Here is a 27,357-nt window from a genome sequence, read left to right as displayed (position 1 = left end):
GAGAGAGGGCTACTTACAGAGAAACCAGAACAAACCCAAGAGTTGTGTGGACCTTTTCCCCTCACGAAGCTTGTTACTTCTACTGGGCTCATTACCATCTTCCTTTCCTGGGAAAGATGGAGGAGAGCACCTGACCTTGTGCCTTCCACTTAGAGACTATGAATTTGGGCAAACCACTTCCTGGACTTGGGTTTTACATGTGTACAAAGGGATAATGCCACTTAGCTCCCAGGACAACTGTGAGGATTATATATACTGTACGTAAAATATCCATCAATGTAAAGGTTCTAGGTGTCAAATAAATGGTAGCTATCATCCAAATCATGTAGTGCTGTGGTTCACAACCCTGCCTCCCATTAGAATCTCATGTAGAACTGACAATAAAAATACCACACCCAGGCCTAGGTCAGTTAAATCAGAATCTTTGAGGGTTAAGTATTAGGCTTTTTTCCCCCTTAAAGTTGCAACCCCTCCTCTCCTCTCTCCAGGAGAGATTCATGGGTAGCCAGGTTTGCAAACTATTTAATTAAAGCCACCACTTCTACAAGAGCCAGGGGCGAAGTCGAGCAATAGGCTCGACACGTCACAAATAGTAAGGCCTCAGATTCCCCAGCAAGGATCTCTCTCTCTCTCTGGGTTAGGAAGGTTTGTCCCACCCTTTACTTTTGTGCCTAACTCATAATAAATGAACAGGCAATTTTTGTTTTGTGGGAGTCAAAGAGAAATCATGCGCCAACTTCTGAAGCAACTAGAGGTGGTTCAGAAGTACCCGTGAGTGCAGAAGGACTTGAGGGCCTGTGGCATAGCAGTGAAAGGCGCCCTGAATCCAGACTCTCCCCCTAGGCTCGAAGATCCCTGAGCTTCCGGGCCAGTGGTTCCGTCTCTGAGGGACACAACCCACACATCAATCTCACGTACTTACCCTTGGCTGGGACTCCAAAACAAGTTTTCTGACCAGCCCCAGCCCCTGCCATTGGCTTTAGCCTTTGGTCACCTGACTTATTCGAGCCAATGAGAGGTGACAGAATGAATACTTCCGCTTTCTGTGCGTCTAACAAGCCACTGTATTTGCCTTTCGGATGCTCTGATTGGTCATCTAGCCTCAACTCGCCAATTTATTGGCCAGTGCTGCGAGGCCGCAGTCCAGCGGGTCCGAGGGCTGCTGTGTCAGACAACCCAGCTGCCATGGCGTCCTATTTCGATGAACACGACTGCGAGCCGTTGGACCCCGAGCAGGAGGCCCGAACCAATATGCTGCTGGAGCTCGCGAGGTAGGTTCGCGGGGCTGAGAGATGAGCCCAGGCAGCAGGTTTGGGGGTTGGGGCTGGCTGGGAAGGCGGACTATCGGGCAGCAAATTCTGGGGAGGAGGGATGAATGATCTGTAGTTAGTTTGGAGGCTAGAATCGAGGAGAGGTCGATAATTTGGATCGCCTGTGGGCTTCCGGGGCAAGGAGAGTCTGAGAAAGACTGGAGTAGGGGAAGTCGGGGGCGAGAGGGCAGTGGGCTCTAGGAAGTACAGGAGAAGGCGGATTATGGGGACGGGGTAGGGGCCATTTGGTTGTAAGCAGGTACATTCTTTGGGAACACCAAGCATGCGAACACACGAGTCTGGCTTTAGTAGATCATTCCTGCGTGGCCTGAGTAACTTATCTGAGCCTGATCTCAAGTGTAAAATGGGAATAAACAGCCTAAGTGCTTGGGGTTGTCTGGTAACAGCTGTAAACCATTTCTCATTCTGCTGAAGAGGTAGCTATTACTACTATTAGCTAGGCAGGGTATTTACATGTTAATGCTGAGTGAATTGTAGGGGTAAAGAGAAAGTATGGCTTTCTCTGGTTCTGACCTTGCATCTTTATTATCAGGTCACTTTTCAATAGGATGGACTTTGAAGACTTGGGGTTGGTAGTAGATTGGGATCACCACCTGCCTCCACCTGCTGCCAAGACCGTGGTTGAGAACCTCCCCAGGACAGTCATCACAGGCTCTCAGGCTGGTGAGAACACTAATTCTGCTTTTTGTGACAGGTCTGCCAGACCCACCTTCCCAAGCCAGATTGTTTACTGGCCCTTCAGTTTTTCAGGCTAAGTTGGGGCAAGAGTGTCTTTTAGGAGTGGGAGCTGGGAGGTGGAGCCTGTAGCAGCTCTCCTGATAAACACTCCCTCCTAAAGAGGTCAAGTGCCCTGTGTGTCTTTTGGAATTTGAAGAGGAGGAGACTGCCATTGAGATGCCTTGCCATCACCTCTTCCATTCCAGCTGCATTCTGCCCTGGCTAAGCAAGGTACTGCTTTCTTTTTCCCAGCTATTACCCTGCCCAGTTCTCAAGCCCCTTTCTTTTTATGAACTGTTGGGGGATCAGAGAAGGGAGAAGGGTTGAGGTGAGAATTGGGAGCAGGGGGTGGATATTAATTTATGATCAGACCTTGGCCGGAACACTGCCCTGCTTTTCCCAGACAAATTCCTGTCCCCTGTGCCGCCATGAGTTGCCCACTGATGATGACACTTATGAGGAACACAGAAGAGATAAGGTAGGGGCTAGTGGTAAGTGGAGGGCATGATAATGGGGCTCCCTCAGGCCATTCTTGATGCCCTCGTCTCCCATTTCATCAGGCCTGTGTAGGCCTCAGGTCCCTGGCTCTGGCTGCCTTCTCAGTGACTTTGGTGAGGGGCAAGATCCTTGGCAACACAGATGCCAGGAGCCTAAAAATAGTAAGAACCAACTCCATGATAGCTGCCCTGTCCCTTCACCCATAGGCCTTCAGGTATGGCCCCTGCCTTTCCTTCAGGCTCGCAAGCAGCAACAGAAGCACCGACTTGAGAACCTGCATGGAGCCATGTACACATGAAGCAGCTGGGGCTGAGTGCTGGTCTTCCACATCTTCCTCTTGCACCTTGAATCCTCATTAAAGATTTCTTTACCCACCCTGAGGCTGCATTGCTCACAGGCCTGGGCAGGGGCTCTCTCCACTAGGGCCTTACTGCTATTGGAGAAGGTGGGCCTAGACCACAAGATGCCAGGCTGTGTATTCCTCCCTGCCAAGCATGCTGGCCTGAGGGCAGTGGAGCCCAGGTCAAGAACCTGGCCACTAAACCAGCCAGAGCCTGTGTGTTCATGGTTGGAAAGCAAAACATGTCATGGTCTGGCACCCAGTAGCTATTCAAAGATGGTAAAGAAAACTGGACTGCATCCCTTTCCCCCTGTAATTTTTAGTCAACTTTGGCACCCCAGGGGCTTTTCTTTTGCTTCCAATATTTTAAAGTTGCTTTCTACATGCCCTCCCCCCATCCCTTATACTAAGGACTCAAAATTCAAACCAGACTGAGTAGGAGGAGAAGGAAGTGTGAAATGATCAGATCAGTTTGTTAAAGGCCCAGAAAGAGCTTCAAGCCCTTGAGGCGTATTTGGCTAGCATCTGGTATCTTTTGTTCCTGGCATTCCTGCTCTCAAAGAACAGTGGGCACTCAGGACTGTCCTTAGGGGCAAGGGCTTCCTAGGGAAAGCTGGCCTGAATCAGGCCTTCTGTGACTCTCCAGAACATACTACAAACATGCAAATTAGAATTCTTTTAATAGACATATATGTATATATAAAAAAAGTACTAAAATACCCATGTGGTTCTGCTGTGTTATTTGCCCTAAAGAACAAAAGAGGCAGAGTGAAGAATCCCAGTGCAGTTCAGTGAGCCCTAAAGTGGGCCTTCCCACAGACTAAGGAGTGTTCACCCCCCGCTTCTATCCCTCTTGCTGTTCCCAGCCCCCAATTCCTGCAGCAGGAAACCCCAGTGGCCTGGCCTTGGCACTGGGGAATAAAAGGCACCTGAAGGGCTGGCTGGGTGACTGAGGATATGTGACCTTTAAACATTAATAACACTGCAGAGTGGGGAGCAGGGCATGTGCAGCTCAGGCAGCTGCCAGGGCCTGTTCCTCTATGGCACAGGTGGGTGTGGGATGGCCCCTGCTCCAGGAGCGAGGAAGCCTATATCCCAACAGAACATTTTCTCAAAAAAATTTTTGGTACAAAATAAATGCAAAGGAGACATAGGGTGGGGAGCAGTGGAGGCTGGGCCAACCACCCTTCCCAGACGTCAGATCATGGCAATGTTCTCAGGGGCACAGTTGAGGTGAGTAGAGGTGCTACTGCTCCCAGAGGACTTGCAAGCCCTGCCAGGGGCAGGTTGCAGTGCAGCCACTAGTGTCTCTGAGGAGACTGCCCCAAACTCATAGCAGAAGGTGCCAAAAAAAATGAGAATGTCGATGACAAACACCCATTCGCACAGGGCTGCCCCGTGTTGCAGCTGAGGACTCTCATGGATGAAGAAGATCCCACCTGGAATGCGGCTAAGGAAATGTTCAGTAGGATGGGTGGGAGCCTGGCAACCCCCTTTTTGCCTTCCCAGATACAGAACTAAGATGGGGCAAGGGACCAGGCCTCACCTCTGGGGAGTGGGAGCAGAAGGTCACACTGGGCAGTGTTATCTAGAATGTGACCCCCACTCTTCCCCATCTTGGGTGAGAGAAGGGTTGGGCTAGAGGATGAATTCCTGGCTGCCCTATCCTGGAAGGATACTGAGGATCAGGGTGACAAAGGCGATGGCTGCCAGCACAATCCGCAAGTAGGCCATAGCCAAGTCCTGGGGGGCGGTGGCACCGTGGTAGGAGAGGACACAGTACAGGCAGACAAACAGCAGCCCGGCGGGTAAGGCCACACAAGCTCCGATGTAGTGCAGAGACTTAGCATGATCCACCTGGGCCCAGGGAAGGGCTGATCAGTGAAGCAGCCCTACCCCTCCACCTCAACTTCGTACCTCCTCTCTGTTCTTTCTCTCTTCTTTACCCCTTTTCAATCCTAGGCCCTCCTTCCTCCACCTACAACCTTGAGGGGCTGCCCCTGCAGCCTGGGTCAACCCTCATGAGAGCCAGGCCTTGTTAGGGAAAGTTCAAAAGATGGGTAGGAGGGCATACCTGGAAGTTTCCGACCACCACAAGGCCTGCAGCATTGGTGCAGCCTGTGATGAATGTTGTGGTGTTAATCCAGGAATGACGACTCTGCTCCAGGAGCTGCCCGTAGAGCAGGAGGCAGATCAGAGCCACTGGGGAGGAGAGCATCGGTGGGGCCAGCACTGGTGCCTTCCTCTGGCCCAGCCCAGTCCAGGAACATGCCAGCTCCCACCGCCCCCAGACACTGAGGGCTAGAGGGAAATAGATGGGTGGGTGGTGAATGGTTTCATCAGGCTTTGGCCAGCAGGGTGGCCATATGGGAATCAGCCTTTGGCTTTCAAGGAACAGGGAGAGAAGTGGCCCCTCTTGCCTTTTGTAGGGTGGGCTGTGATAAGCAAGAGCTTCCTGGGCCTTCTAGGGGGGTGGGCTGGACTGGACTGGCTAGGGAGGCTAAGCATACAACTCACCCATGAAAGCACCCACATTGCCAATGAGGCTGAAGAGGCAACTCTCTGGGGGATATGTGCCGCACTTGCTGAGGGGAGGGGGACAAGGACAGAATGAGAGAGAGCAGGAGCACCAGAGGGCCCCTACTCTGGCCCATTTGCTCTCTTGCTTTATTTGTGCCTGATTTAAGCCACTGATTTATGAGAACGGCCAGTGTCTCGGCCAGTGTCTCGCACAAACAACTGGCCCCAGGCTGGTGCCCCTCCCCCTCCTTCCCCCGGCACTAAAGCAGAGCTCATGCGTGTGACAGGTTAGGGAGTGCCCAGGATTGCTTGGCAGACTCTGAGACTCCTTGGACTCCCTGCGACTGTCAAGGCCTGTAGCCGGTCTAGCTTTCTTTGAGCCAGAACTTGGGATGGGTGATCAGAGGGCCTGCGCTTAAATCCAGGTGTCTCCACTTAATAGCTGTGTGACCTGAATGGATGACATAACTCAGTCTCAGTTTCCTTGCCTATACTATAAAATGGTGAAAACAATAGCTTCCTCAATGCTGGGAGGATTGAATGAAGTTATGCATGTTCAGTGCAGTGCCTGGCACATACTAATTGGCAACTAGTACTGTTATTAAGTGATCTCAATATAATTATTATTCTTGTGAGACCCTTTGGGACAGGCCTTTACTTGAGGAGCTTGGCTGGGAGTTTATCAGGGCCTTGGGTATCTCTGATCTGCCTAGTTTCCAGGCCTTACCTGATGAGGGGGACATCGTCCAGGGTGCAGCAGGTCTTGGAGCCCCCTTGCCCAGCAGGGTCAGGAGAGCAGGAATCGTTGTAGGACCTGGTGGGCAGGACAGAGTGTAGACTAGGAGAAAGGGGTTCCCCTAACCCCTTGGCCTGTACCTCAGGCCTCTCAGAGACCACTCTCCCAGACCTCCCTTATCAGGGGCAGAAGAGACCACTTCCCAGAGCCTGCCTGAGACAGAAGCCAAAGGGGTAAAGGGATGGTGTAAGCAGGTAAGTGGGCACAAAGCCATGCCTGGGGAGAGGCAGGCGTGCCTATGTCAGAGAAGAGCAGTGAGGCCCAGGGTCTCCGTCTGTCTCGCAGCAGCCCCGGCCCAAGAGGGAACAGAGATGAAGGGAGCTTTAGAGTGAAGCTGTCTGCAGAGTGCGCCATACCAGTTCTCCACGGGGCACACGTGGTGGTTCATCACGGCCATGGCATACCTGTGGGAGCAGAACTGTCACCCCACACCCATGACCTTCCCAGCCCGGCCTTCTCTCACTGATTCTTCTCTTCTCTCTTGATTCTGGCCCCATTCAGCTTTACTGTCTTTGCTAGGGATTCAACTTGGGGTGGCCCTGAGGCCTGACGCTACGCCAGAACCCACAGCAACGGCCCTAAACTAAGGGACCTCTGGAAGTTGCCATGGCTTGAAGTATGTCTGTCAGGGCCAACCTGTTGGACAGTAGTGGTGCCAGCTTGTCCTAAGGGGCTGTGTGCCCAGGCACCAGGCCAGCCTTTGGAGACAGCCAGAGTGACCCTGGTATCACCCTGGGGCCTGCAACAGGACAAGGGACTTTGTGTGCCATCAAGCTCCTGTTGGGTCCTAGCTGGGTCCTGTCCTTCCTCAGCCTGGGCCCATTTTGTTCTCTAGTTGTCTTACCCCTCTCTCTTTACTCACACAGTCCATAGGCCAGTGATGGAGAATGCTGACAGGCTGACAGGAAGGAGGATCCAGGCGGTCATGAGGAAGGGGAGCCAGGGTGGTGGTGGTGTGGGGGGACAACAGAGGTATGTGGGGAAGAGGGGGCGGTCCAGCTACCTTAAGATACTTCGCCAAAACCATCAACTGCCCAGGCCTGGTTGGGAGAGACAGGTCAAAGTCTAGGGTCCAGTGAGTGGCCAAAGCTGGTGGCTCAGGGGTGGGAGGGAGTGGGGGACGGGGGGAGGGGGAGGCAGGTAAAGGAAGGTGGTCACTGCCTGATTGCAAGCTACCACCAGGGCTCGGAGCGCCCACACCTTGGCCTGAGCCCACACCAGAACGTGGCCGGCCAACCTCTGGCATTCACCCAAGGCCTCCGCGTCCCACCCAAATGCCGCGGGCCTGCTCAGGAACTCATGGAAGGGTAATAAGATCTGGACAGGGAGTCACCTCCCTTGCCTGAGGGAGCTGGGGTGGAAATCACGCCGCAGTTAGGTCGATCAAGGAGCCACACCAAAGAAGGCTGGGGGTGGAGGAGAGAGTCGGGGCCCGGTATTGGGGCGGCTGCACACAAGCAGCCACGCGACCACCGCGCCCCAGTGAAGGGCGAGCTCCTGCGGAAAGTTCAGCCCGGCCCCCGCCTGCGTGGGTGCCTGGAGCCCGCAGCCGGCAAGCCCCCGGGTCTGTGATACGAGCCTCTTCCGGGAAAGAAAGGGGTCCAGTACGCACCGCCCAGGAGCGCCCCACCGCCGCCGCCGCTGTATACTATTCGGCTCCCGCGTGGCGCCGTCCCGGCTGCAGCCCTCCGAGCGGCCCTGTAGGTTTAAAGGGCCGGCAGCCCCGCCCCGCGCCCCAGGCCGCGTCGCGCAGCCCGCTGGGACCTGGAGTCCGCGGCGCCTGGATCCTGGCGCCCGCGCCCCGTCTAGGACTACAAGTCCCGGGGTCCCGCGCGGCGTCCTTGTGTAGCGGGGGTGGTGCTCCAGCTTCGGGGACCTAGGCGCGATGGCCGAGGCGTGAGACTCGGACGGTGCTTCTGACTCCGAGATGCCGAGTAGTTAGTCCCTTTGCCCCAGTTCCTGTGGTGGAAGCTTAGGGAGGCGGGAAGCTCGGGGGCTGCACGGTCTTCCAACACCACCTGTGATTATCGTGGTGCACGTGGCTGAAGGAAGACTCCCTCCACCTCTGGCACTTTATGCAGCCTGGTCGGGCCGACAGTGAGACTTCGGGTTATCTCCGTCAACGTGGCGCCGTGTGCCTGCCTCTGTCCAAGGCGAGACGGGTCCTTAGGAAGCCGTGGCTGTTCCTTAAATTCAGGCGCCCTGGACTTGGCTTATGCTAACCTCGACTCAGCAAACTCTGGAGGATGCTTTCACCGGATGCACTTTCAAGGGTACAGGTAGAGAGTGCTGTCCAGAAGTCAGTGTCCAAAACATGTTTCCTGACTGCTCAACACTTACTTAAACAATGCTTCAGAGACCAGTGGATATCCATTCTAAGGAGACACACATGGCCAGATGTTGGTAGGCAAGAGGAAGTCGAGAGACCCAGCAATTTGAGAAAAGGAAACAGGATAGTGTGAATAAATTACCCACCAGCTTCACCCAAATTTACAGGTCAAGAGTACCCTCCTAGTTCCTTTCCTGATTAAAAGGGTAGAATACTTCCTTGCACCTATCAGAAGAGTGCCTGGCACTTTAAATGACAGCCCAGCATCTGTTGAGAGCTTTTGGCACCAACATACCTGAAGGGGCCCAGGCTGCCAAGAGGTAGGGAGCTGAAGTTCCACAGCATTGGTGGGGCAAAGGTAAAACAGGGCCCGGTCCTGTTGGGGAGATGGAGCAGATAAGCTGGACAATGGCTTGACAAGAGAAACATTTCTGAATCCAGTAGCAGGTAAAAAGCAGAAAGAGGAAAACTGTTGGAGAGCCCTTTTCCAGATCATATCAGGACAAGTTAAAGCAAGGCCAAGAAGTATGGCTATGCAGAGCAATCACTGTACATTTGGCTGAATGGGCCATGCTCTGTGCCCTAGGACAAATGGGTCCCTCTTTCCAATTCAGAAAGGCACCATATTCCTTCGCAGGTGTGTTCCCATTGGACTGGGCTACCTTTTCTCAACTGCCCAATGGTGCTGTGAACTCTCAGCATTTCCTGCCTCATTAGTACTGTGATTCTTAGATCGGGGTTTGCGTTCATGTCCAACTTTTATCATGGGTAGGCCTGAAAGGACTACTCTGCTTCTAAAGTGGCTGTTTTTACATAAAGTGGGTAGACAGGTGCTCCAGAGATCTCACAAGAAGGCAGATTTTGGCTTAATAGGACAATCTGAGTAGTCCCTAAAACAGAATTACCCCAAGATATAGCTCCCTGTGATAGAAGGGTTCTTCATGGGTAGTTGGTAGAGAGTTGTGTATCAGACAGAAGTAGGATCAGATGTCTTTAAAAGTCTCTTCCAGCTCTAAAGCTGCATAAGTCTAGATGTTATGCTCCCACTGGGACAGTTCCTAAAATAGTCAGGCAAAGCAAGAGATGAGGTTTCAAGTGCTGGTCTGTGGTGCTGGATGACTTTGGGGCAGGCATTTAATCTTCACTTCCCTTATGTACACAAGTGATTCATAACTCTTGGCAAAAACAGTGCTGTAAAAATAGTAAGTTTATTGATTAAAAAGAATACTGTCTTTGAAAAGTACTCTCCTTCCAGGATATTCAAATAATTAGCATACTTCACTTTATTCATCCACACAGAAACACTGAAATGAGAAAACAGAAGAATGTATGGCTTTTTATATATTTACCACGACATAACCAGTGCAACAAATCTGTCATTCTGGTGGCTCTGAGAAGGCAGAGAAGCCATTCACTCAGATTTTCACTTCTAGCATCACTCCAATTACTGGGGAAATTTGGGGTGGATGCCTATGGCTTCTCAGCCATCTAATTCCTTAGGGACAGGACAAGCATTCAAGGAGAGAGCTTAAAATGTTTCAAATAATTGTCAACATTCCATGGTGAATCTCCCAAAAGGCTCTGAGGTAGGAAAACAATCTGTTCTTATTCCCTTTTCTGTATGTAAAGGCCTCATTTACATTTGCGAACCAACTGGGGATCCACTGCCTGACCATCCACAGATCTCACCAAATGCACAGCAGGTTGGATACACACTACCCCAAAGGGTTTCTTCCAGCTCCATAAGCTAATCTCTAGTAGGCAGTGCCCCTCAGGGTGGACTACGGAGATGGAATGTCCCTTTCAGAGGCTCATCCATTGGTAGAAGCTTTGGTATTGCCCATGCTGGTCCTTTCTACTGGATGGCCAGGCTCCACAGGATCCTACTCTCGCTCAATACAAAAGGCTTTATATTCTTTTCTCTTCTTGCTTTTAGTTCGTCAAAAATTTCCATGCTTGCCAACTGGCTGGAACTCAAGCTTTCATGTTTATTCTTGCGCAGTCCAAAGTCCCAGCAAACCCTAGCTTCTTTCTATTTGTAACATCACCCATTGTGGCCCAGGAAACACAAAACCTTAAAACCCAAGGCTTGCCCTCAGTGAGTGAAGAACATTTAATTTTGGATGGGCATGAGATATGCCTATCAAGCTACTAGATTTCTTTTTTTTAGACAGCCAAGACTAGTCAAGTGAGTGTTGAATCTGAAGCAACCTGATGGAAAGCTCCAGCTAGTCTAATACTTGCCACTGCACCACACAGCATGGGACAGTCCTCTTTGGGACATCTCCAGAGCCTGTGGGAAATGCTCTGGACATGGTCCTTGATGGCAAAGCACTGATTTTTGAAAACAGCTGAGAGATGTCTGGAGGCAAGTCTGGTGAAAAAACTGGATAGTACCATTTTGGACCCCAGATGAGGAGTGGCAATAGCAATGAGCCTGAGCCACAAGGCGGTCAATTGGCTGAGGGTCATCACCAGAGAAACATTTCAGGCATGCCTGGAACCACAGCAGCCTCACCACCAATAGGCCTGCTCTGAAAGACAACTCATTTAAATACCAGGCTTAGTGCTTTATATAGTCATACTGCATAAATTAGCTAAAACTTAGAATGCTTTCTTGGGTGGAGAATATATGCACCTGATAAAGTGCCTCAAGAAAAAGTTTACGTGTAAGGAGTTCTCATAAGTTTCTTACCTGAGTGTGTGAAGATTACATGACAAACATAAAGACAATAGGTACACGTTTCCCTTCTCACAAAACAGGAATGGAGGCTAAAATTTCAGGTGCTGTGCCCCCAACTTCCTCTTCTGGTCCTGTTTCTAAAATCTGCAGTAAATCCAGGAAGGAGGCCATCCAGCTGTGAGAAGATGGACCTCAAAAGTATTTCCAGACTGGGAAGCCTAAGAACTCCAGTGAAATTCTATGTCCAAGTCAGAAGATGAGTTGAAGAGCTGGAAGACTAAAATGACTGGTCCTCTGAGCTTCAGGGAGATTGGGATGGTACAGCCTCCTAGATCCAGGAGGCTCTGGAGGATAGTTTACATTGTAAGTCAAAAGGCACTTTGAGCCCACCTAAATAAAGGGCAGACTTTCTCCTTTAAAAGTAGAACTAGGCCCAGGATTGGCATGCTGAAGGCATTTAACCTTGGGCCAGCTTTACGGGTCAGGAGCACTCTGATCTCTGGCTGCCTTCACAATCAGGCCCTTCTAAACTTGTCTACCTCGCTCACTCTCCCTGCATTCCACTGTCACTTGTTGTGGCTTGTGGCATTTTAATGATGTAGTTTAAGAGTGCCCTCAGGTATCCTTTAAGAGAAAAGCAGCTAAGACAGACCCCAGACTGATCCTGACACCCTGATATGGAGAAACCCCTGGGGCAGGGGACTTTTGTTTCAAGAAGTCTCAGTGCTCACAGGCTCAAATAAACTCCAAATTTCAAGTCATTGAGGTTAGGCCTATGTGCTGGAAGAATGAAGTGGCTTGGAGCTACAGTACACAGGATATCTTGTGGATTTCTCAAATCTTAGCCTAACCCTGTATTAAGAAAAGTGCTCACTTGGGTGAAAGCAGTGATATTCCTGGGATTTTATTCTAAAGTTTAAAAACTCTTGGGAGGTAGAAAAGAAAGCATGGGGCAGGGAAAGAGCAGATGAGAGGTTTTTGTTACTCCCTCTGGGGCGTTGTTTTCAGCCTTTTTTTTTTCTTTGCAACTAGGGTTGAAACTGGCGGTTATTGCTAATGTTGAATTTCTCTTTGTATGTATGTTCAGGACTGTTAAATCATATTTGGAAAGGCAATTTCAAGCTTGATTTGATAATTCCCCTTTAGGGATGAGGTTGAAAGCTGGAATTCCATAGTCCTAACCAAAACAGGTTTTGCTGCAAGAAATCCTTAAAATTTAGGATCCTTAAAATCTAGGTCTCCTTATCTAGACAGTGCAAATTAGTAGGGCATGACAGAAACTTGAAAAAACCATAGAAGGGGGAGACATGCTTGCAAGTCAGCCTTAAAAATGAAGATCTCCCACTTTACTGGTTATCAGAATTACTGGGAGAGCTTGTTAGAAACGCAGATCCCCAGAACCCCACACCTCCAGAGTCCTGAGCAGCTGGAGGTACAAAGTCACACTGGGAGGTAGGGGGTGGGATGGATCTGATTAGACTCTGACACACACACACACACACACAAAAAAGGAAAGAATAAAGAAACAGCTGAAAAAAAGATCTTGGAAAACATGAATGAAAATAACAAACATGGCTCACATAGCTGATTGGAGCGGCAGTGGCCTGGTGTCCCAGGGATATGAACTCGGTGAGAAAGCAGCACGTTGGCACAAGGCTTCACAGACCTCGGCTCTCTCTGGAGTCTCTGCTTTCAGAATACCAAGCTAGCCAAAAAAAATTCTTAAAAATTCCAAAATATTAGGCTGGTAAAATGGGCCAATATACAAGAAAGAATGGCTACAAAGGAGGTGGCCAGGCAGTCTCTACAATACTTTTTTCCTGTGGATGTGGCAGCTCTGGGATGTAAATGTGTGTCTCAAGATCAGCCCAGACTGGTCCTGGCACCCCCAAACTAGGGGTGAACTCCCGGGGCAGTGAATCCAGCCAGGAGGGAATGCTTTCAGCCTGGTCAGTGTTGGCTCTGGCGCTTTGCAATCTCCTCCTGGATGCGCAACTTGAGGGCCTCTCGCATGGGTGGATCCAGAGGCGTGTGCGCTGACACCTCCTCACTCACCCTTCCTGGATCATCGTCCTACGTAGAGGAAGAGTCAGGAAACTCAGGGCCTGGCCTCTTCTGGAAAGGCGACTGCCCTGTTCCTAGACAACACTCTTAAAGAACTCTGACTCACAATTCTTGCCAGTGCCTGTCATTTCCCAGGTATCCCCTGTGATAGTGATTTTCAACTGCAGGCCATGATACCTCCCTGTTGCCCGCTGAGAATCACTGTGTGACAGGAGTGAGTTGTGCTCAAAAGCATTGCCTAGCAGTCTATGCTCTCATGTGGAGCAGATACTTCCCACTGGCCCTGATGAAAACAGTGGCTCAGCATCTGGCAGTGATTTCTACCATGTCCCAAGACCTTCAGGCTGTACCTGTTTCCACCAGGCGTACCTGATACACGATAACTGATGTGACTTCTCCGCTGTCTGCCTCATATTCTAAGCAGAAGAGCTGACGGCCAGAAGGCTCTGGCTCGGAGCCACCACTACTGCTGCTTTCACCGGACTCCTCACAGTCTGGGTTGCTTGGGTGGGTAGAGCCATCTGGAAGGATGAACCAGAGTAAGAGGGAAAAGGAGAAGGCTGCTGGAGCCCCTACTCAAAGATATAAAAATCCCCAATCTTTTCATGCGCTTGCACGCATGTGCATGTGTGTGTGTGTATGTGTGTGAAATGTGCTGCCAGTCAGGAGTTTTATTTACCTTTGTATCCCTTCTCCAGGGCCAGCAGTCTTGTCACACAGTAGGTATACAATGCACATTTTCTAGTTAATAGGGTTGGAAGATAGTGGAAAGGTAGATAAAGCTCTGCCTGGGTTCAAATCCAGGCTCTGTTATTTACTAGCTCTGAGATTTTTGGGCAAGTTACTTAACCTCTCTGCGGCTGTTTTTACTCACTGAAACAGAAACCATAGCACTTCCTATTTTATGGAGTCCTATGGAAACAGTATGATTTAATATACAGAAGACCTAAAAGCACTTTATGTAATGATCAACAAATCTAACATCACATGTTAACTATGATCTCTAGGCCTGAGGAATAAAACTGGGGAAAAAGGACTTTTAACTGGGTTTGGGCTTCATTCTACATTATGTTCCCGTCGCCTATAGCTCTGCCGAGCCTCTTCTCTGTTAGGTAGTGGCAATACGAATATACTGTATGATGGGGCAAATCGGCAGACTTCTTGCTGACTCCCAGGTATGTTCTGTAATAGTGATGTTTAACTGGGGGCCACGAGCCCTCCCTGTTCTCTAGAAAGAATCACTGAGCGGAGACTAGGGAGCGTCGAGGTGGAGGTTCCAGAAAGGGACAAGATTAACTAAACCTTAGGGAATAGAAAGTGGTTTGTTTCCATATAAAGAGGCCTGCGTTGAGGCAGAGGGCCCGGGGCTGGCAGAGAGCGCGCGGGCTTGAAGGCAGGCGCGGCGGGCGGCCTCACCTCGGCGTCGCGGCAGATACACTTGCCGATCGGGCTTGCGAGGTCTCGTTGGCGCGGGCGTGTGCCGCCTCCTCGCCTTTTCCTTGGCTGCCTGCTTCACCTTCTTGTCGTAGTCGTCCCTGCGGGGAGCCGAGCGGGAATCAGGGACAACCGGGCAGGGTTGGCTGGGGGTTAGGGGGGCAGCGGGGGCAGGGCGGTACCGGGCGAGTTGGTTCCGTCGGATGTGGTGCACGAAGCCGTGGCTCATGTCCAGCCGCCCGCCAGGCTTGCAGCAGAGCCCCGGCCCGAGATCCGGGGCCGCTTCCATCTGGAGCCCTGGGCGCGGATCCGCTGCCGCCCCAACGGCCCCAACAGCCGCCCTCCCGCCCGGAGAGCTCGGTACCGCCCCCCGCTCGCCTTCCGGCCTAGCCGCCTGACCTTCCGCCCCTAAAAGGCCGCGGGGCCGAGCGGCGCAGCGCGCTGAGTTCCCGGAGCGGGAGGGGGTGGGGCGTGCGCGACTTCCACGCCCCGGGCGGGGCTTTTCTTTGTGACATAATGGAGAAGAAACGAGAATTTAGGCTTACTGCTGATACGTCAGACAATTCGGGCACCCGTGACACCACTCAGCGTTCGACGTGAAGCCTTCCTGTCCTTTCTCTGGGGATAGGGTGCTGTGAAACTCCATCATCAGCTGCGTGACTACTGAACCCTCAGTTTTCTCATTTGTAAAGGGAGACTCGGAGAGCACTTACCTTAGGAGTTGTGAGGAGGTGAGTGCTCTGGCAGAGCACGTAGCGGTGCCCCGGCTGCGCAGCTCCCCGCCGGGGCCCGCACTGCCCGCCCAGTGCCAGAGCTCTGCGGTCACCGGCCCTGATGTCTTAACTGCCTCCGCGGGAGGACCCAGGGCTTTTAGGGGGTCTGAGCATGCGCCATTTTCGAGTCCGCCTTAAAAAAATAGACAAAATTAGGAGTTCGTGATTACAATAGGGACAAACTGTGGTACACAAAGAATGAATACTGAGGAGCAGTCCAAAGGAACGCGCTGTTGATACGGCATGGATGAACCTTAAGAACGCCGAGGGAAAACGGCTGTGCCAAAAAGGACACACTGTGTGCGTCTCTGTATATAAAACTTTAGAAAACGCAAACTAACCAGTAGTGGCAAAGCAGACACTTTTGGGCCTGGTTGGTAGGTTCATTATCTTGATCCTGGTGATAGTCCCAGTGTATATACGTCCATTGGGCAGTATTGAGTAAATTGCACACCTTAAACGTGCGGTTTATTTTAAAACACCTCAGTAGAACCGTACAAAGTCCTGGGTCGTAAGAGGTGTCGCGAAAGTTACAGGCCCGGAAGCCTGTTTTATTAGCATCACTGTAAATCCCCTCTGTTCAACGTTTGGGTTTTCCTGTGAAAACAAGAACAATCCGCTAAATGTGGAATTAGAGACTCCGGGTTGTTGCAGGAAAGAGATGATTTGGGGATGTCGCCTAGTTCTCTTGTGCAGGGGAGTCGGTCTCCGTAGCACGGAGACTGTGGAGACGCCCCTTCCCAACCCCTCCGCCCCGGGGGCACAAAGTATCTTGAAGATACCTGGGGGCCCATGACAGCTGCTTTTATCCAGAAATTCCTCAGCCAGTAGAAGGCTCCTGCCTCTTTAAAAAGAAAATTTCGGGTATGTGGGCCGTAGGCCCGCAGATCGTCCTCAGGTGCGCACGCAATCGCAGAGGCCACAAGAAACACAGTACTTTCCGGTTTCCTGCGGCGTAATTTGTCCTCGTCGACGACTCGTAGAGAGCTTTGGGCTCCGTAACAGCCCGTTTCTGATTGGCTGCTTGCCGCGAGCTTGAGCGTTCCTAGCTCTTGCGCTGGACTATTCGGCTGGTAGTGGCGATGTCCGGTCGGTCCAAGCGGGAGTCTCGTGCTTCCACCCGTGGGAAGCGCGAGTCCGAGTCACGGGTCAACTCGGGTCGCGTCAAGCGGGAGCGAGATCGAGAGCGGGAGACCGAGGCGCCGAACTCCCGGGGCAGCCCAGTGCGCGTGAAGCGAGAGGTCGAGCCGGCGAGCGCGCGCGAGGCCGCTGCTCCTGTCCTACCGGCGGTGCGGGTGAAGCGGGAGCGCGAGGCGGACGAAGACTCCGAGCCTGAGCGGGAGGTGCGAGGTGCGCGGGGGCCGGGGTAGGCGCTGGCTGGGGTAGGCGCTAGCTTTACTCGAGCGTTCTCGTTTTTCTTTTTCCAGCCTTCCCTTCCCAGATTGGGGGGGGGGGGAATCCACACTTCACCGGTGTCCGCGACCCGACTCGATTGCGTCTTAATGAGGATAGTACTAGCCTTAATAGTAACCATAGTTATAAGATTTCTAACAGCAATAATAGCAGCAGCTTTTCTTCATTGAATGCCTAACGCGGGCCAGGCGTTGTGCTATGATTTCCTTCAGTTTTTACAAGACACCTGAGGATTGAGCCTTGCTGTAATTTCCGGAATTAGACGAGCGTTGAGTGCCTGAACTCCCTGGGCCATCTGCACCATCTTACCCCGTTATCCCCCCGGCCGTAGCAGCCAGGAGATACGGATTCTAAAGCTGCCTGTGATACTGAGTCACTGTGGTTTGGGAAAGTGAGTTTCACGTGCATGTACCTCTGTAAATTAGTCCTGGAACCCATGACCTTTAAGAGTCCCAGCAACTGCTAGCGAGGTCTGTCCTTTCCTCCCTGTGATTGCACCTTCTGCCTTTCTCCGCTGCACTCAGTCGACTCCTAATTGCGTCTTAATGAGGATATCTTATCATTAAATAGGTTTCACCACTTCTGAATCTTTTCCTGTTTACCTCAATTTTATCTTTTGTTTCTCGGAACTCCTGGTTTGAACACGATCCTATATACTTTCTTTTTGGTGAATTAGTAGGTCCCTATTGAAGTAGCAGGTGAACATATAACTAGGCTACATGTTAGGGGCAGGATTTGGGGGAGAGGTATTCCTTATTCTCCAAGACTTTGTACTTCTGCCTCTGGTCTTTGTTATCTGTATATGATTATACTCTTAACTTTTAAATTTCTTGCCCAGAGTCCTGTGTTTGACTTATTTTGCATTACACATAGGGTCCAGAATAGCACCTTACTCATACAAAGTGCTTGATAAATATTTTTTGCATAATTGAGTTAATAATTTCAGGGTATTCTCCAATTTCCTTTACTTAAACACTGTCAGACTCAGTTTTCCCTTTTCTTTGGAAGAGAAATTATTTCTTAGATATTTTGCATAGTGGTGGTATGGAAATTGTTTTCTCTGGGACACACTAGGATCCCAGTTGCTGTTAACTGTCTTGTCTTTTTTCCTTTTATTTTTATTATGGAACAGATCACAGGTACTAAGATGGACTGAATGTAATGCAGAAGTACATTGTAAAGAAGAGTGTGGCTGTACATCCTTAAATCTGCCACTGGTCAAGAATTGTGAAGGGTCTGAGATTTTACTCTATTTGCAAGCTACTCAGTTAGCCTGCCACAATTTCATGGATGCTGAAGGAAGACATGGGGCTGTTGGACTTGACAGTTTATTACAGCAGTAACAGTAACTAAAAGTAGCTTTGGTGTTAGTTTCCCAAGTCATTTCCCCAAGTCAGTTCACATAGTGCAATATGAAGGGAACCCATTGGATCCAGTGGATGGCCTTACAGGAAAGATACTCTTAACTTAGAGAGCCGGAATCTTTTATAATGGGCTGTGAGCTTGCCTCTCCTTTGCTCCGTAGGGAGATACTATCTCTAACTTCCAAGGTCGTTCAGTTTACAGACATTCTTGACAAGATAGTCTGGATGCAGTTAGTGTCTCTGGTCACAATATGTGCAGAAACACAAGAGACCAATGGAGAATTGTTTCCTAACACTGTTCAGCTTAAGAAGTGGTATGTAACCAGTACCTTAGAAGCTGCCGTAGGCCCCTTCCCAGTTGTATATACCTTCCTTCCTTGCTCAGGTAATTGCTATTCTGAATCTTTTCCTAATTCTGCTTTTATTTATAGTTTTACCTCATATGTGTCCCTAAAGTAGTACCGTGTTTTATTTTGTATTTGATGTAAATGGAATCATGTAGTCTTCCGATTTGCCACCGGCTCCCCCCGCCCCGCCCCACCGATGGCCATATTTTTGAGGCTCATCCAGGTAGATGTTCATGGCCGCTTAGTGTTCCATTAATGATATGCCAAAATATATTTCTTTATTTTATTTGTGCTAGACATTTGGGTTGTTTCCAGCTTAGGCTCTTTTAAATATTGATGCTGTAAATATTTTTTAGTAAAGTACTCCTGGTGTATGTGTGCAAAAACTTCTCTAGGGTGTATAAATAGATTGCTGGGTCAAAGGATCTGTATATTTTCAGCTTTGATCTTGTTGTACTGTTTTCCAAGAGGTTGTAACAGTTCTCACTCCCACCACCAGTATATGAGCATTTCTCATTGCTCCACATATTTGCCAACATTTGGAATTTTCCCATTTTATATTTTACACCGGCGGTTATGAATGTATATTGTTGTACAAGATTAGCATTTTCTTGATTGTTGATGACGTTAAGCATCTTTTTATGTGTTTGTGACTGTATTCCTCATTTTCTGTTGGGTTACTTTTTGTTTTTAATTGTTTCACTAGATTTCTTTATGTTATCTGCAAACAAATCATTTGTAATTCAAATATAGTCTCTCAGTTTGTGGCTTGTTCCATTAGTGGGCTTTTTTTTGGGGTGTTGCCAGGCTACTTGTATGGTGGTCACCCTAATTAATGTTTCCTATTTCTGTATTTCTTTGTGTTGGTAGTTGACCCTGAGTGTGGGTTGCCCATTTTCACAGCCTGTGGTGATTTACCTTTCAGCAAAGAATGGACGTGTGGATTCCGAGGACCGGAGGAGCCGCCACTGCCCATACCTGGATACCATTAATAGGTCAGTGGGACAGGGATGCTGAGGGCAGCGAAAGAACAGCAGAGTCTATTGAGGAAGCTCTTTGGAAGTTCTTTGAACAACATATTAAAAAATGTGCTTCTTGCTGTGTTTACTAGTCTTTGCTCTTCAATTTAAAGTGTCAGAGGGCATGTTGTAGCTCATTTTGAATTCGTGTGATGAAACAGTGGGATACATAGTGTCAATAGCAATATTTATTGAGCACTTACTATGTGCTGCTAGGTACAATTCTAGATGCCTGGGATTTAGCAGAGAAACCACAAAAATATGTCTTGGTACTCTCTTTTTTTTCCTAATCCCAGATGATATCTCAAGATGTTTTTCAATTTATACTCTAGAGGCACAAGCCATTTGTGGCTGTTGAGCACTTGAAATGTGGCTTGAGGAACTAAGTTTTAAATTTTATTTAATTTTAATTATTTTAAATTTAAATGCCAATAGTCAAGTGTGGGTAGTGGTTCCTTTAATGTGAAGCTTTACCAGCACAGTTACCAATTAATTAGAGTTAATATTTGAGAAAAATTTTTTTTGTCACCTGTGGATTCAGTGGAGATAAAGTTTTTTTCTCTTACCTTCCCAGGACTCATATACCATTACTTTGTTTTCGAACAGATCTATTTGTGGGTATTTCCCTAAAATTCTTCAGGCTTCACATTGGTTTTTATAGACAAAAATAAGTTTTTCTTTTATAAAAGGATTTATTCACCTTTTTATGTCCTTCAACCCCTAGTCTTTTAATTTGGAATGCTTTTGGGGTCCTGTTACTTTGCTCCTCTTGTGGCTTTCCCTCTAGAGAAAGTGATTGCAATGGAATATCTTTAGCTGGGTGTAAATACTAAAAAGAAAGAGAATCAGTGGCATTGTGTGTCTGGTGGGGATACCTTGACATTGCTTTTAGACTTGGCAGTGAAGGCGCCATATTAATTGTCTAGGTGAAGAATAGTTGATGTTACCCATGGTTTATATGTGGTTATTGTACCATTCTCTACAGGATGCTATGTGACATTGTGGAACATGGAGCCAACACTGGTTCACTTTTGTGCTTTCCTAGAATTCCATCCTTGTTAATTGCTTTTGTTTTGTTTTGGTTCTCTTAGGAGTGTGCTGGACTTTGACTTTGAGAAACTGTGTTCCATCTCCCTTTCCCATATCAATGCATATGCCTGTCTGGTGTGCGGCAAGTACTTTCAGGGTAAATAAATGTTTGTATTATACACTTGCTAAGTTTTCAGTGCTAGCCACCGGTCTGCTCTGGAGATACACATATATATTTTTTAAGAAACTAAGCTGCTCTCAGGAGTCATGTCTAATCCCTATTTCTGTTCCCAGCAAATTGTAATACTCTTAGCAAATCAGTAGGTTCTCTAATTGGTCAGAACCTGAATACATATGAAAGGAAGAAAGAATTTGTCCTGTGAAAGACTGTGTAGGAAATCTCAAAGATTTTGGGTTTTCAAATCTTGTGTTTTGTATACTTACATCTTTTTCTGAGAATCCTTTTGCTCTAAGGACTTTTTCAATCTTTTCTGGAAATTTATTCATTCATTCAGACCAAACAAATGAAATGTATACAGTATAGTGGAAGATTCAAAAGAAATGTAAACTACATTCCTTGCTCTTACAAAGATCTTATGAATAGTCAAGGTTAACACATAAAACAGTCAACAAACTCTATAAGACTGTGCAGATTGCTGCTAGACTGTTTGGCACTGCTTATAAATAAGGACGATAGGAGTTGAAATACGCAAAGATCATTGTTAGCTGGACTGTTTTGTTGAGTTCATGGAGGAGGAGGTGGAGGTGGGACTTGAACTGACAGGACGTATAGGGTTTGAATTGGTTAAAGGAATGTTAGGCGCAGGATTGTCCTGAATGCAAGCAGTTGGAAAATCAGGACTGAGTGATGAGGGCCTATCACAGGATATGTATGTATGTGCATGTGCATATCTATAATATGTGAATGTATTATATATAATACATAGATATTAATTTCTGATAATATATGAAATTAGCTCATTTGTATGTTTACATGTATATACATGTATTTCATATTTATGCATATGAAATTAATTTCCCCAACCGATGTCTTATGCCATCTAGGAAATAAAGTAAGTATTGTGCTATTCTTTTTTGCTAACTTTTGTGATGAGAGAAAGTTTATATGAGAGATTCATTTCATGGATGGCATAGTACTTTGTTTTTGCTAATATTAACACATTCCAGTACAAAATAATGAAAGGAAAAATCAATCTTGATCTGTGCCTTTCTGGAATCTGCCCTTCTCTACAGCCCTCTGTCCTTCCCTACAGGCCGGGGTTTGAAGTCTCATGCCTACATTCACAGTGTCCAGTTTAGCCACCACGTCTTCCTCAACCTCCACACTCTCAAGTTTTACTGCCTTCCAGACAACTATGAGATCATCGATTCCTCCCTGGAGGATATCACGGTTTGTGTCCCAGGGTGCTGGTTTCAAACCAGTTCTCTCTATAGCCATCCCAGGGATCTTGGGATATGCCCCACCTAGAGGAGAATCTTAATCCCTTCGTCTTTGAGAGGAACCAGGGAAACCAAGAAAGAAGGTCAGGATTCATATTATAGCCTATGGTTTGCAATGTAGCCATCATTTATGCTTTTAATGTTGAGGGTTGAGAAAATATGGCTACTTATTAATTGGGGTGAAAGCGTTTTTATGAAATAAATTATCCATCCACACTTGGAGTAGGGATGTAAATTGGACCTGGCTTAAGACAGTGGATATCAAGCTGCATGTCAGCCCCTAGCTACTTTTGACATGATGTGGCCAGAATGACTAACACATCTCATCTCTGGGCTCTGGTTTGTGACCTGTGCCAGGAGTCATTGTACTTTAGCAGAGAGTCTGGGAAGTCCTCGCTCTCTGAGCTTTGATTAATGTCAGAACTTTTGATTATTACTTTCCTCTTCAGCAAGCAGCTGCATATTTATTGTGCTGAATGCTCTGTTTTTATAACTTTTATAGACACCTTAATAGTTGAAGTTAAAGTGTTTGTGGACAGTATTTACAAAAGGAGAAATGAATAAGTTCAAGGTTTCAAAGGGAGTTAGTGGTGACCTCTGTCCCACCTTTGACATGACCCATGTAGCTTTAGGACTGGGAAGGTTTTAATCCTGTCCCTCCAACCACAGGGAGTCATGAGATCTCAGTCCTGCACACAGGGGTGGAGGCGCTCCTGCTCTGGCTTCATGTACTGGCCTGGTGCGAGGTCCCATATGAGACTCGGACCCTTGCTGCCTGCAGGGACTTGAATGTCTTGCAATTTCTGGCAGTCGTTTTTCATGGGATTGGCTGTACCTGAGGTTTGAGGGAGAACCTGGGATTCAGTAATTTTAGATTAAACACAGAGACCTCCTTGTATATTAGTAATGTGGAAAGGGCCTATTCCATGTTATTCAGTCTTTATACCTATTGTTGGGAGCTCTTTGGGGGTGTGGTGAGACATTAATGACCAAAGTGTTTTTTGTTTTTGGCAGAAATTGCTGTTCCAAATACATCTTGTACACTCTGTAGATTGCCCTAAAACAACTTAGAATTTTCTTTTGCTTTGCAGTATGTGTTGAAGCCCACTTTCACAAAGCAGCAAATTGCAAACTTGGACAAGCAAGCCAAATTATCCCGGGCATATGATGGCACCACTTACCTGCCAGGTATTGTGGGCCTGAATAACATAAAGGCCAACGACTATGCCAATGCTGTCCTTCAGGTAGGATCAAGATGGGAACAGTGAGGGAGAGGGGTAACCTGGAACACTGTAGGGTTGAGCTGAGCAATGACTGCCTTCTGGTAAAGTGCAGTCAAATGGTCTCCAGACCCCTAGTCTTACGGAGGACTCTGCTTGGGTATTTCTTCTGCACCACGCATAACATTCATATCTTTGCTCAAGGTGTTACTTCTGAATGGTGACACCTTTTATAGCCTCTGGAGCTGCCAGGGAATGAGGGATAGGGTCTGTGTGTGTGGCCTGGCTACACCCAGTAGGAAACACACATGCTAGGTGATGCATATTTTTATGGTGCAAACATTCAGATGTCTTGGTCCTGCCCCTGTGCTTAAGCCCCAAAGTGGGAAAGGCAGAAATCCAAAGTTGTCCTATTTGTAGTTAAGTTTTGTTATTTAAAAAATTATATGAGTAATGTGCACATTTTAGATCAATTAGAAAATGTTGGTAAGTATATGAAAATTATCAGTAATTGCTTCACCAAAAAAGAATTGATTAAAAAGTTATTAACATAAACACTTATTGTAGGGGAGAAAGAAGATGTGGAAAGTATAAATTGAAAGCTTGATTTCTTTCTTTTCTTAACCTCTCTCCTGGGACAGTTAACAGTATACAGACTTCCAAAACTTTTTCTAAATACATTTACACACATGAATAATATTGTCATGTGGCACTGTCATGATTTGTTTTACTGTTCCCTAATTGATAGATAAAATTTGACTTGTCTCATATTTTTTTTCTATTACCAGTGTTATAGTGAGTATCCTTCTATTTACAGACTTGTACTTTGTGACAGTTACATTTTGTAATATTTCTTTCCTGGATTTTAAAAATACGCATACTTACATATTTTTAATCTGTAAAGTACATAGTATATGTATATTTTTATATGTTATAATGTGAAATCAATAAATATTCTTATGCAGCATCCTTAATGATTACACATTAATCCATTTTGTTGATGAGTTATAATTTATTTAGCCTTCACTTATATTAATCCATCCAGGACCTAGCTTCTAGGCTGTAGGGAGTTTTATAGCAATATATAAACCCACCAGCAAAACAAAAGAGTGTTCTTTATTTTTCACTATCACTGTTACCACTGAAAATTTTTTTCCCATTTTTATAGGTATCTCTATTTTAAGCTACCTTTTTAAATTTACTTCTGAGGTTGATTAGTTATATTTTTTTCATGAGTTGTTGAGCTTTATATGTTCACTTTTTTATTGGTTCATCTTACTGAGCATTAAGAAATATGTTAGCGTTTTTGTATTGTGTATGTTGCAGATATTTCCTCCTAGTTCTTATTAGCTTTTAAACTTTGTTGATGATGTGTTTGCACGAAGAACTCTGTATAACATTATAAAAGTAAATCTGCTAGTTTTGGTGTCTGACGTTGGTGTTCTGTCTAGTACCTGGAAAGGTCAAGTTTTTAGGTGGAGAGAGACTGGAGACTGTCCCTCTTATAGTCTCTCATGGCTTTGCGAAGACTGTTACAGATGGACAGATAAGATTTGAACATGGTCAGGTTGGTTAGTCTTGGCTTTGTGAGTGGGTTTTAGTTTCCACAGGAAGTTCTCTTTTTAAAAGTAGATGAACAAACCCTCTGTGATGGTGTTTCCACTAAAATAGGATTGAATAGACCAAGTACTTTACCTGGAGACTGGATAATTTCTCTTTGAAGATACCTATTGTTAACTTGTATTGTTGCTGAAGCCAGAACATGGGTGACTGAGAATTAGGATAAACTTTATCCATCCTCAGCTTCTTTTGAGAGCAACTCTTTTTTTTAGTAATTACTCTCTAAGCGGCAAGTCCTTGTTTCTTTGGCTGAGCTAAGCTTGTAGGGGCTTTCCTCGTCACTTCTAAGGTTATGGTGCTCTCTGCATCCTGAGTTATTTTCCCTAGAGACACCTGGATTTATTGTATTTAGCAGAAACCCTTAAATAGATTACTTTACCAAAGAAAGTTTTGCTCCTAGTAAGTCCAGCACGGGCAAGGACTCATGAACCTGTCAGGAAGGACTTGGGGGAAGAATACATTTATTTAGAATCTGTTCTATGGTCCTCTCTCCTCTCCCCCAGTTTTGTAGCCCATACTAATGAGCGTGTAGTCCTTCCTGAACTAACATAGCTGGTCTGTATCTTTTTGCTTAATGAGCTAAAACTTATTTTCGAAACCTTTTGATCATTTTCCGTCATAAAAGAGTACATTCGTTTTTATATACAGTTGTGTGGTTTTATTACTACTCTCTCAATACCACATTTGGGGAAACACCAAATTTTATGAAGGTGATTTTCATATTTTAATGTGTAGTTGAGAGATGGGCACACTGTGCTGTCCAGATAGTTATCTTCTGCCTACGCCAAATGGATGATGAAGAGCATTTGAGTTTATAGCCTTCAGTTCTTTATGAATCCAATCATAGTCACAGGCTTAATTAGAGTAAACAAAGAAAATTATTAAATAAGCTGGTCGGTCAACAGGGATTTGAATACCTTTTTTCAAAACTCCTTTGTCATATCCATGTCAACAAAGTGTCTGCAGAACTGGACTTTGTATGAGACTCTATAGGAGGGATGTTGTTGTAACGTGAACTCTAAATATGAGTGTTTACTTCTGACTCTTTAAGGCCATCCATCACAGGCACAGTTCTATTAGAAGAACTTTAGTTGGAAGAGCTTGGCTCCCAGAGGTCCTACAGAGGGGCTTTGGATTAATCGGAGTGTTTGACTTCCAGGCTCTGTCTAACGTTCCTCCTCTTCGGAACTACTTTCTGGAAGAAGATAATTATAAGAACATCAAGCGTCCTCCCGGGGATATCATGTTCTTGTTGGTCCAGCGTTTTGGAGAGCTGATGAGAAAGCTCTGGAACCCTCGAAATTTCAAGGCGCATGTCTCTCCTCATGAAATGCTTCAGGCTGTTGTCCTTTGCAGCAAGAAGACTTTTCAGATCACCAAGCAAGGTAAGGAGCAAGTCATTCATGTTTTTTGACTTTAGTGAAATAAAACTAGTTCAATGAACAAATTTACTTCCACTTTACGTTGAACCTTAGAGTAACCAGAGCGTCCTTGTCCGTCCAATGGGTAGTGGGGTTAGGTTCCTCATTCTTTTTTCATCAGCCTGTGCTGCTCAGATTCCCAAGAGATTTCAGGTGGCTAGAAAGTCTGTCTTACTTGGTAAAGTAATCTGTATGATTCAGGTGAAAACCAGGAAGCTAGGAAAGACATCAGCCCTTATTAAGCACTTGCCACCTTTGCTACTTATTTTGTCGTGTAGCAGACTATTCTGATGAACTATTTTGACGTTTTTATCTTTCCAAACCCAGTTAGTTATTACCACGAGTGAAGTGGACACTTTGTAGTTCTCCGTACCTGGATCTCTTATCCTCTAGCATCACTGTCAGTTTATTTGCCATTTATTCATGGTTGTTGCAGGCTTTAGAGCTACAGGGATAAGAAACACAAATTTTCTCTTCCAGGAGCCCCCATACTAGTGGAGAAGATAATTATGTAAAAAGGTGATTATAGGGTGTTAAGTGCTGTGATAAAGGAAGCAAAGTATGCTGTGTGGGAGAGAGCATGGAGCAGGGAGTTTTAGGTAGAGGGGGAAGCAGGTTGGGGGCATTCCAGGTAGAGAGGACAACAATGGGGAGTCAATGAAGGCTTTTAAGCAGAGATATGACTTCAGAGTTATGTTTAAAAACACCCTGGCTGAGTGACTTAGAGGGGAAGTTTAATAATGGCTTTTATTGGTTGATGAGATACAGGTTTGGAGAGATGATGACTGAAGGTTCTGGTTGGATCAGAGAACCTCGGGAGAGAGTAGAGAGCTTGACCTTGAGGAGCGCCAGCATTTAATGGCTGGATAGGGGAGATGTCTAGGGGATGGGATGGCGTGGCCCCAGAGGAAGGAGGCAATCATGAACATGGAGTCAAGCCAACCAGTGTGTGGTTTCGGTTATCATACTGCCTCTCAA

The 27,357-nt window shown here is 47.0% G+C and overlaps 4 protein-coding genes across 19 annotated transcripts in view; 2 read left to right on the top strand and 2 right to left on the bottom strand.

Annotated features, from left to right (window-relative positions):
• Window positions 1–480: 480 nt before the first annotated feature.
• RNF181 (ring finger protein 181) lies at window positions 481–2,921 on the top strand. 4 transcript variants are annotated; one of them, XM_011369831.2, is made up of 5 exons: window positions 481–1,271; window positions 1,864–1,994; window positions 2,170–2,279; window positions 2,452–2,526; window positions 2,785–2,921. In XM_011369831.2, exons 1-5 carry the CDS (start codon window positions 1,012–1,014, stop codon window positions 2,842–2,844), a joined length of 636 nt encoding a protein of 211 aa, XP_011368133.1. In that variant the 5' UTR covers window positions 481–1,011; the 3' UTR covers window positions 2,845–2,921. The 4 variants fall into 4 exon arrangements, with proteins under 4 accessions (XP_011368133.1, XP_023392181.1, XP_023392182.1 ...); XM_023536413.1 differs by having other exon boundaries at window positions 2,753–2,921; XM_023536414.1 differs by having other exon boundaries at window positions 2,419–2,526.
• Window positions 2,922–3,549: 628 nt separating this feature from the next.
• TMEM150A (transmembrane protein 150A) lies at window positions 3,550–7,959 on the bottom strand. Of its 6 annotated transcripts, none has more exons than XM_011369816.2 (8): window positions 7,815–7,959; window positions 7,065–7,242; window positions 6,559–6,606; window positions 6,134–6,244; window positions 5,404–5,471; window positions 4,961–5,187; window positions 4,566–4,743; window positions 3,550–4,325 (listed from the first exon to the last, which is right to left on the bottom strand). In XM_011369816.2, the coding sequence occupies exons 2-8, from the start codon at window positions 7,127–7,129 to the stop codon at window positions 4,084–4,086; spliced, it is 939 nt and encodes a 312-aa protein (XP_011368118.1). In that variant the 5' UTR covers window positions 7,130–7,242; window positions 7,815–7,959; the 3' UTR covers window positions 3,550–4,083. The 6 variants fall into 6 exon arrangements, with proteins under 6 accessions (XP_011368118.1, XP_011368119.1, XP_011368120.1 ...); XM_011369817.2 differs by having other exon boundaries at window positions 6,134–6,220; window positions 7,815–7,957; XM_011369818.2 differs by having other exon boundaries at window positions 4,961–5,088; window positions 7,815–7,956.
• Window positions 7,960–8,032: 73 nt separating this feature from the next.
• CUNH2orf68 (chromosome unknown C2orf68 homolog) lies at window positions 8,033–16,409 on the bottom strand. 7 transcript variants are annotated; one of them, XM_023536415.1, is made up of 7 exons: window positions 16,268–16,408; window positions 15,827–16,082; window positions 15,426–15,618; window positions 14,695–14,813; window positions 13,648–13,799; window positions 8,827–8,907; window positions 8,033–8,346 (listed from the first exon to the last, which is right to left on the bottom strand). In XM_023536415.1, exons 2-7 carry the CDS (start codon window positions 15,870–15,872, stop codon window positions 8,227–8,229), a joined length of 711 nt encoding a protein of 236 aa, XP_023392183.1. In that variant the 5' UTR covers window positions 15,873–16,082; window positions 16,268–16,408; the 3' UTR covers window positions 8,033–8,226. The 7 variants fall into 7 exon arrangements, with proteins under 7 accessions (XP_023392183.1, XP_011368124.1, XP_011368122.1 ...); XM_011369822.2 differs by having other exon boundaries at window positions 8,203–8,577; window positions 16,268–16,405; XM_011369820.2 differs by having other exon boundaries at window positions 8,203–8,907; window positions 16,268–16,409.
• Window positions 16,410–16,469: 60 nt separating this feature from the next.
• Window positions 16,470–27,357, top strand: part of USP39 (ubiquitin specific peptidase 39) — a 33,741-nt gene continuing 22,853 nt past the window's right edge. The window contains exons 1-6 of one of the 2 annotated variants that reach the window (XM_011369826.1): window positions 16,470–16,835; window positions 19,535–19,604; window positions 20,720–20,814; window positions 21,932–22,068; window positions 23,210–23,362; window positions 26,118–26,343. In XM_011369826.1, coding sequence (XP_011368128.1) covers window positions 16,568–16,835; window positions 19,535–19,604; window positions 20,720–20,814; window positions 21,932–22,068; window positions 23,210–23,362; window positions 26,118–26,343 — 949 coding nt within the window. In that variant the 5' untranslated portion in view covers window positions 16,470–16,567. Of the gene's footprint in view, window positions 16,836–19,479; window positions 19,605–20,719; window positions 20,815–21,931; window positions 22,069–23,209; window positions 23,363–26,117; window positions 26,344–27,357 lie in introns of both variants that reach the window. The other variant, XM_023536409.1, reaches the window with a different exon arrangement.

The sequence above is a fragment of the Pteropus vampyrus genome, unplaced genomic scaffold, assembly GCF_000151845.1.
Source record: "Pteropus vampyrus isolate Shadow unplaced genomic scaffold, Pvam_2.0 Scaffold156, whole genome shotgun sequence".
Lineage (NCBI taxonomy): Eukaryota > Metazoa > Chordata > Mammalia > Chiroptera > Pteropodidae > Pteropus > Pteropus vampyrus.
This window is presented reverse-complemented; position numbering and strand designations above follow the sequence as displayed.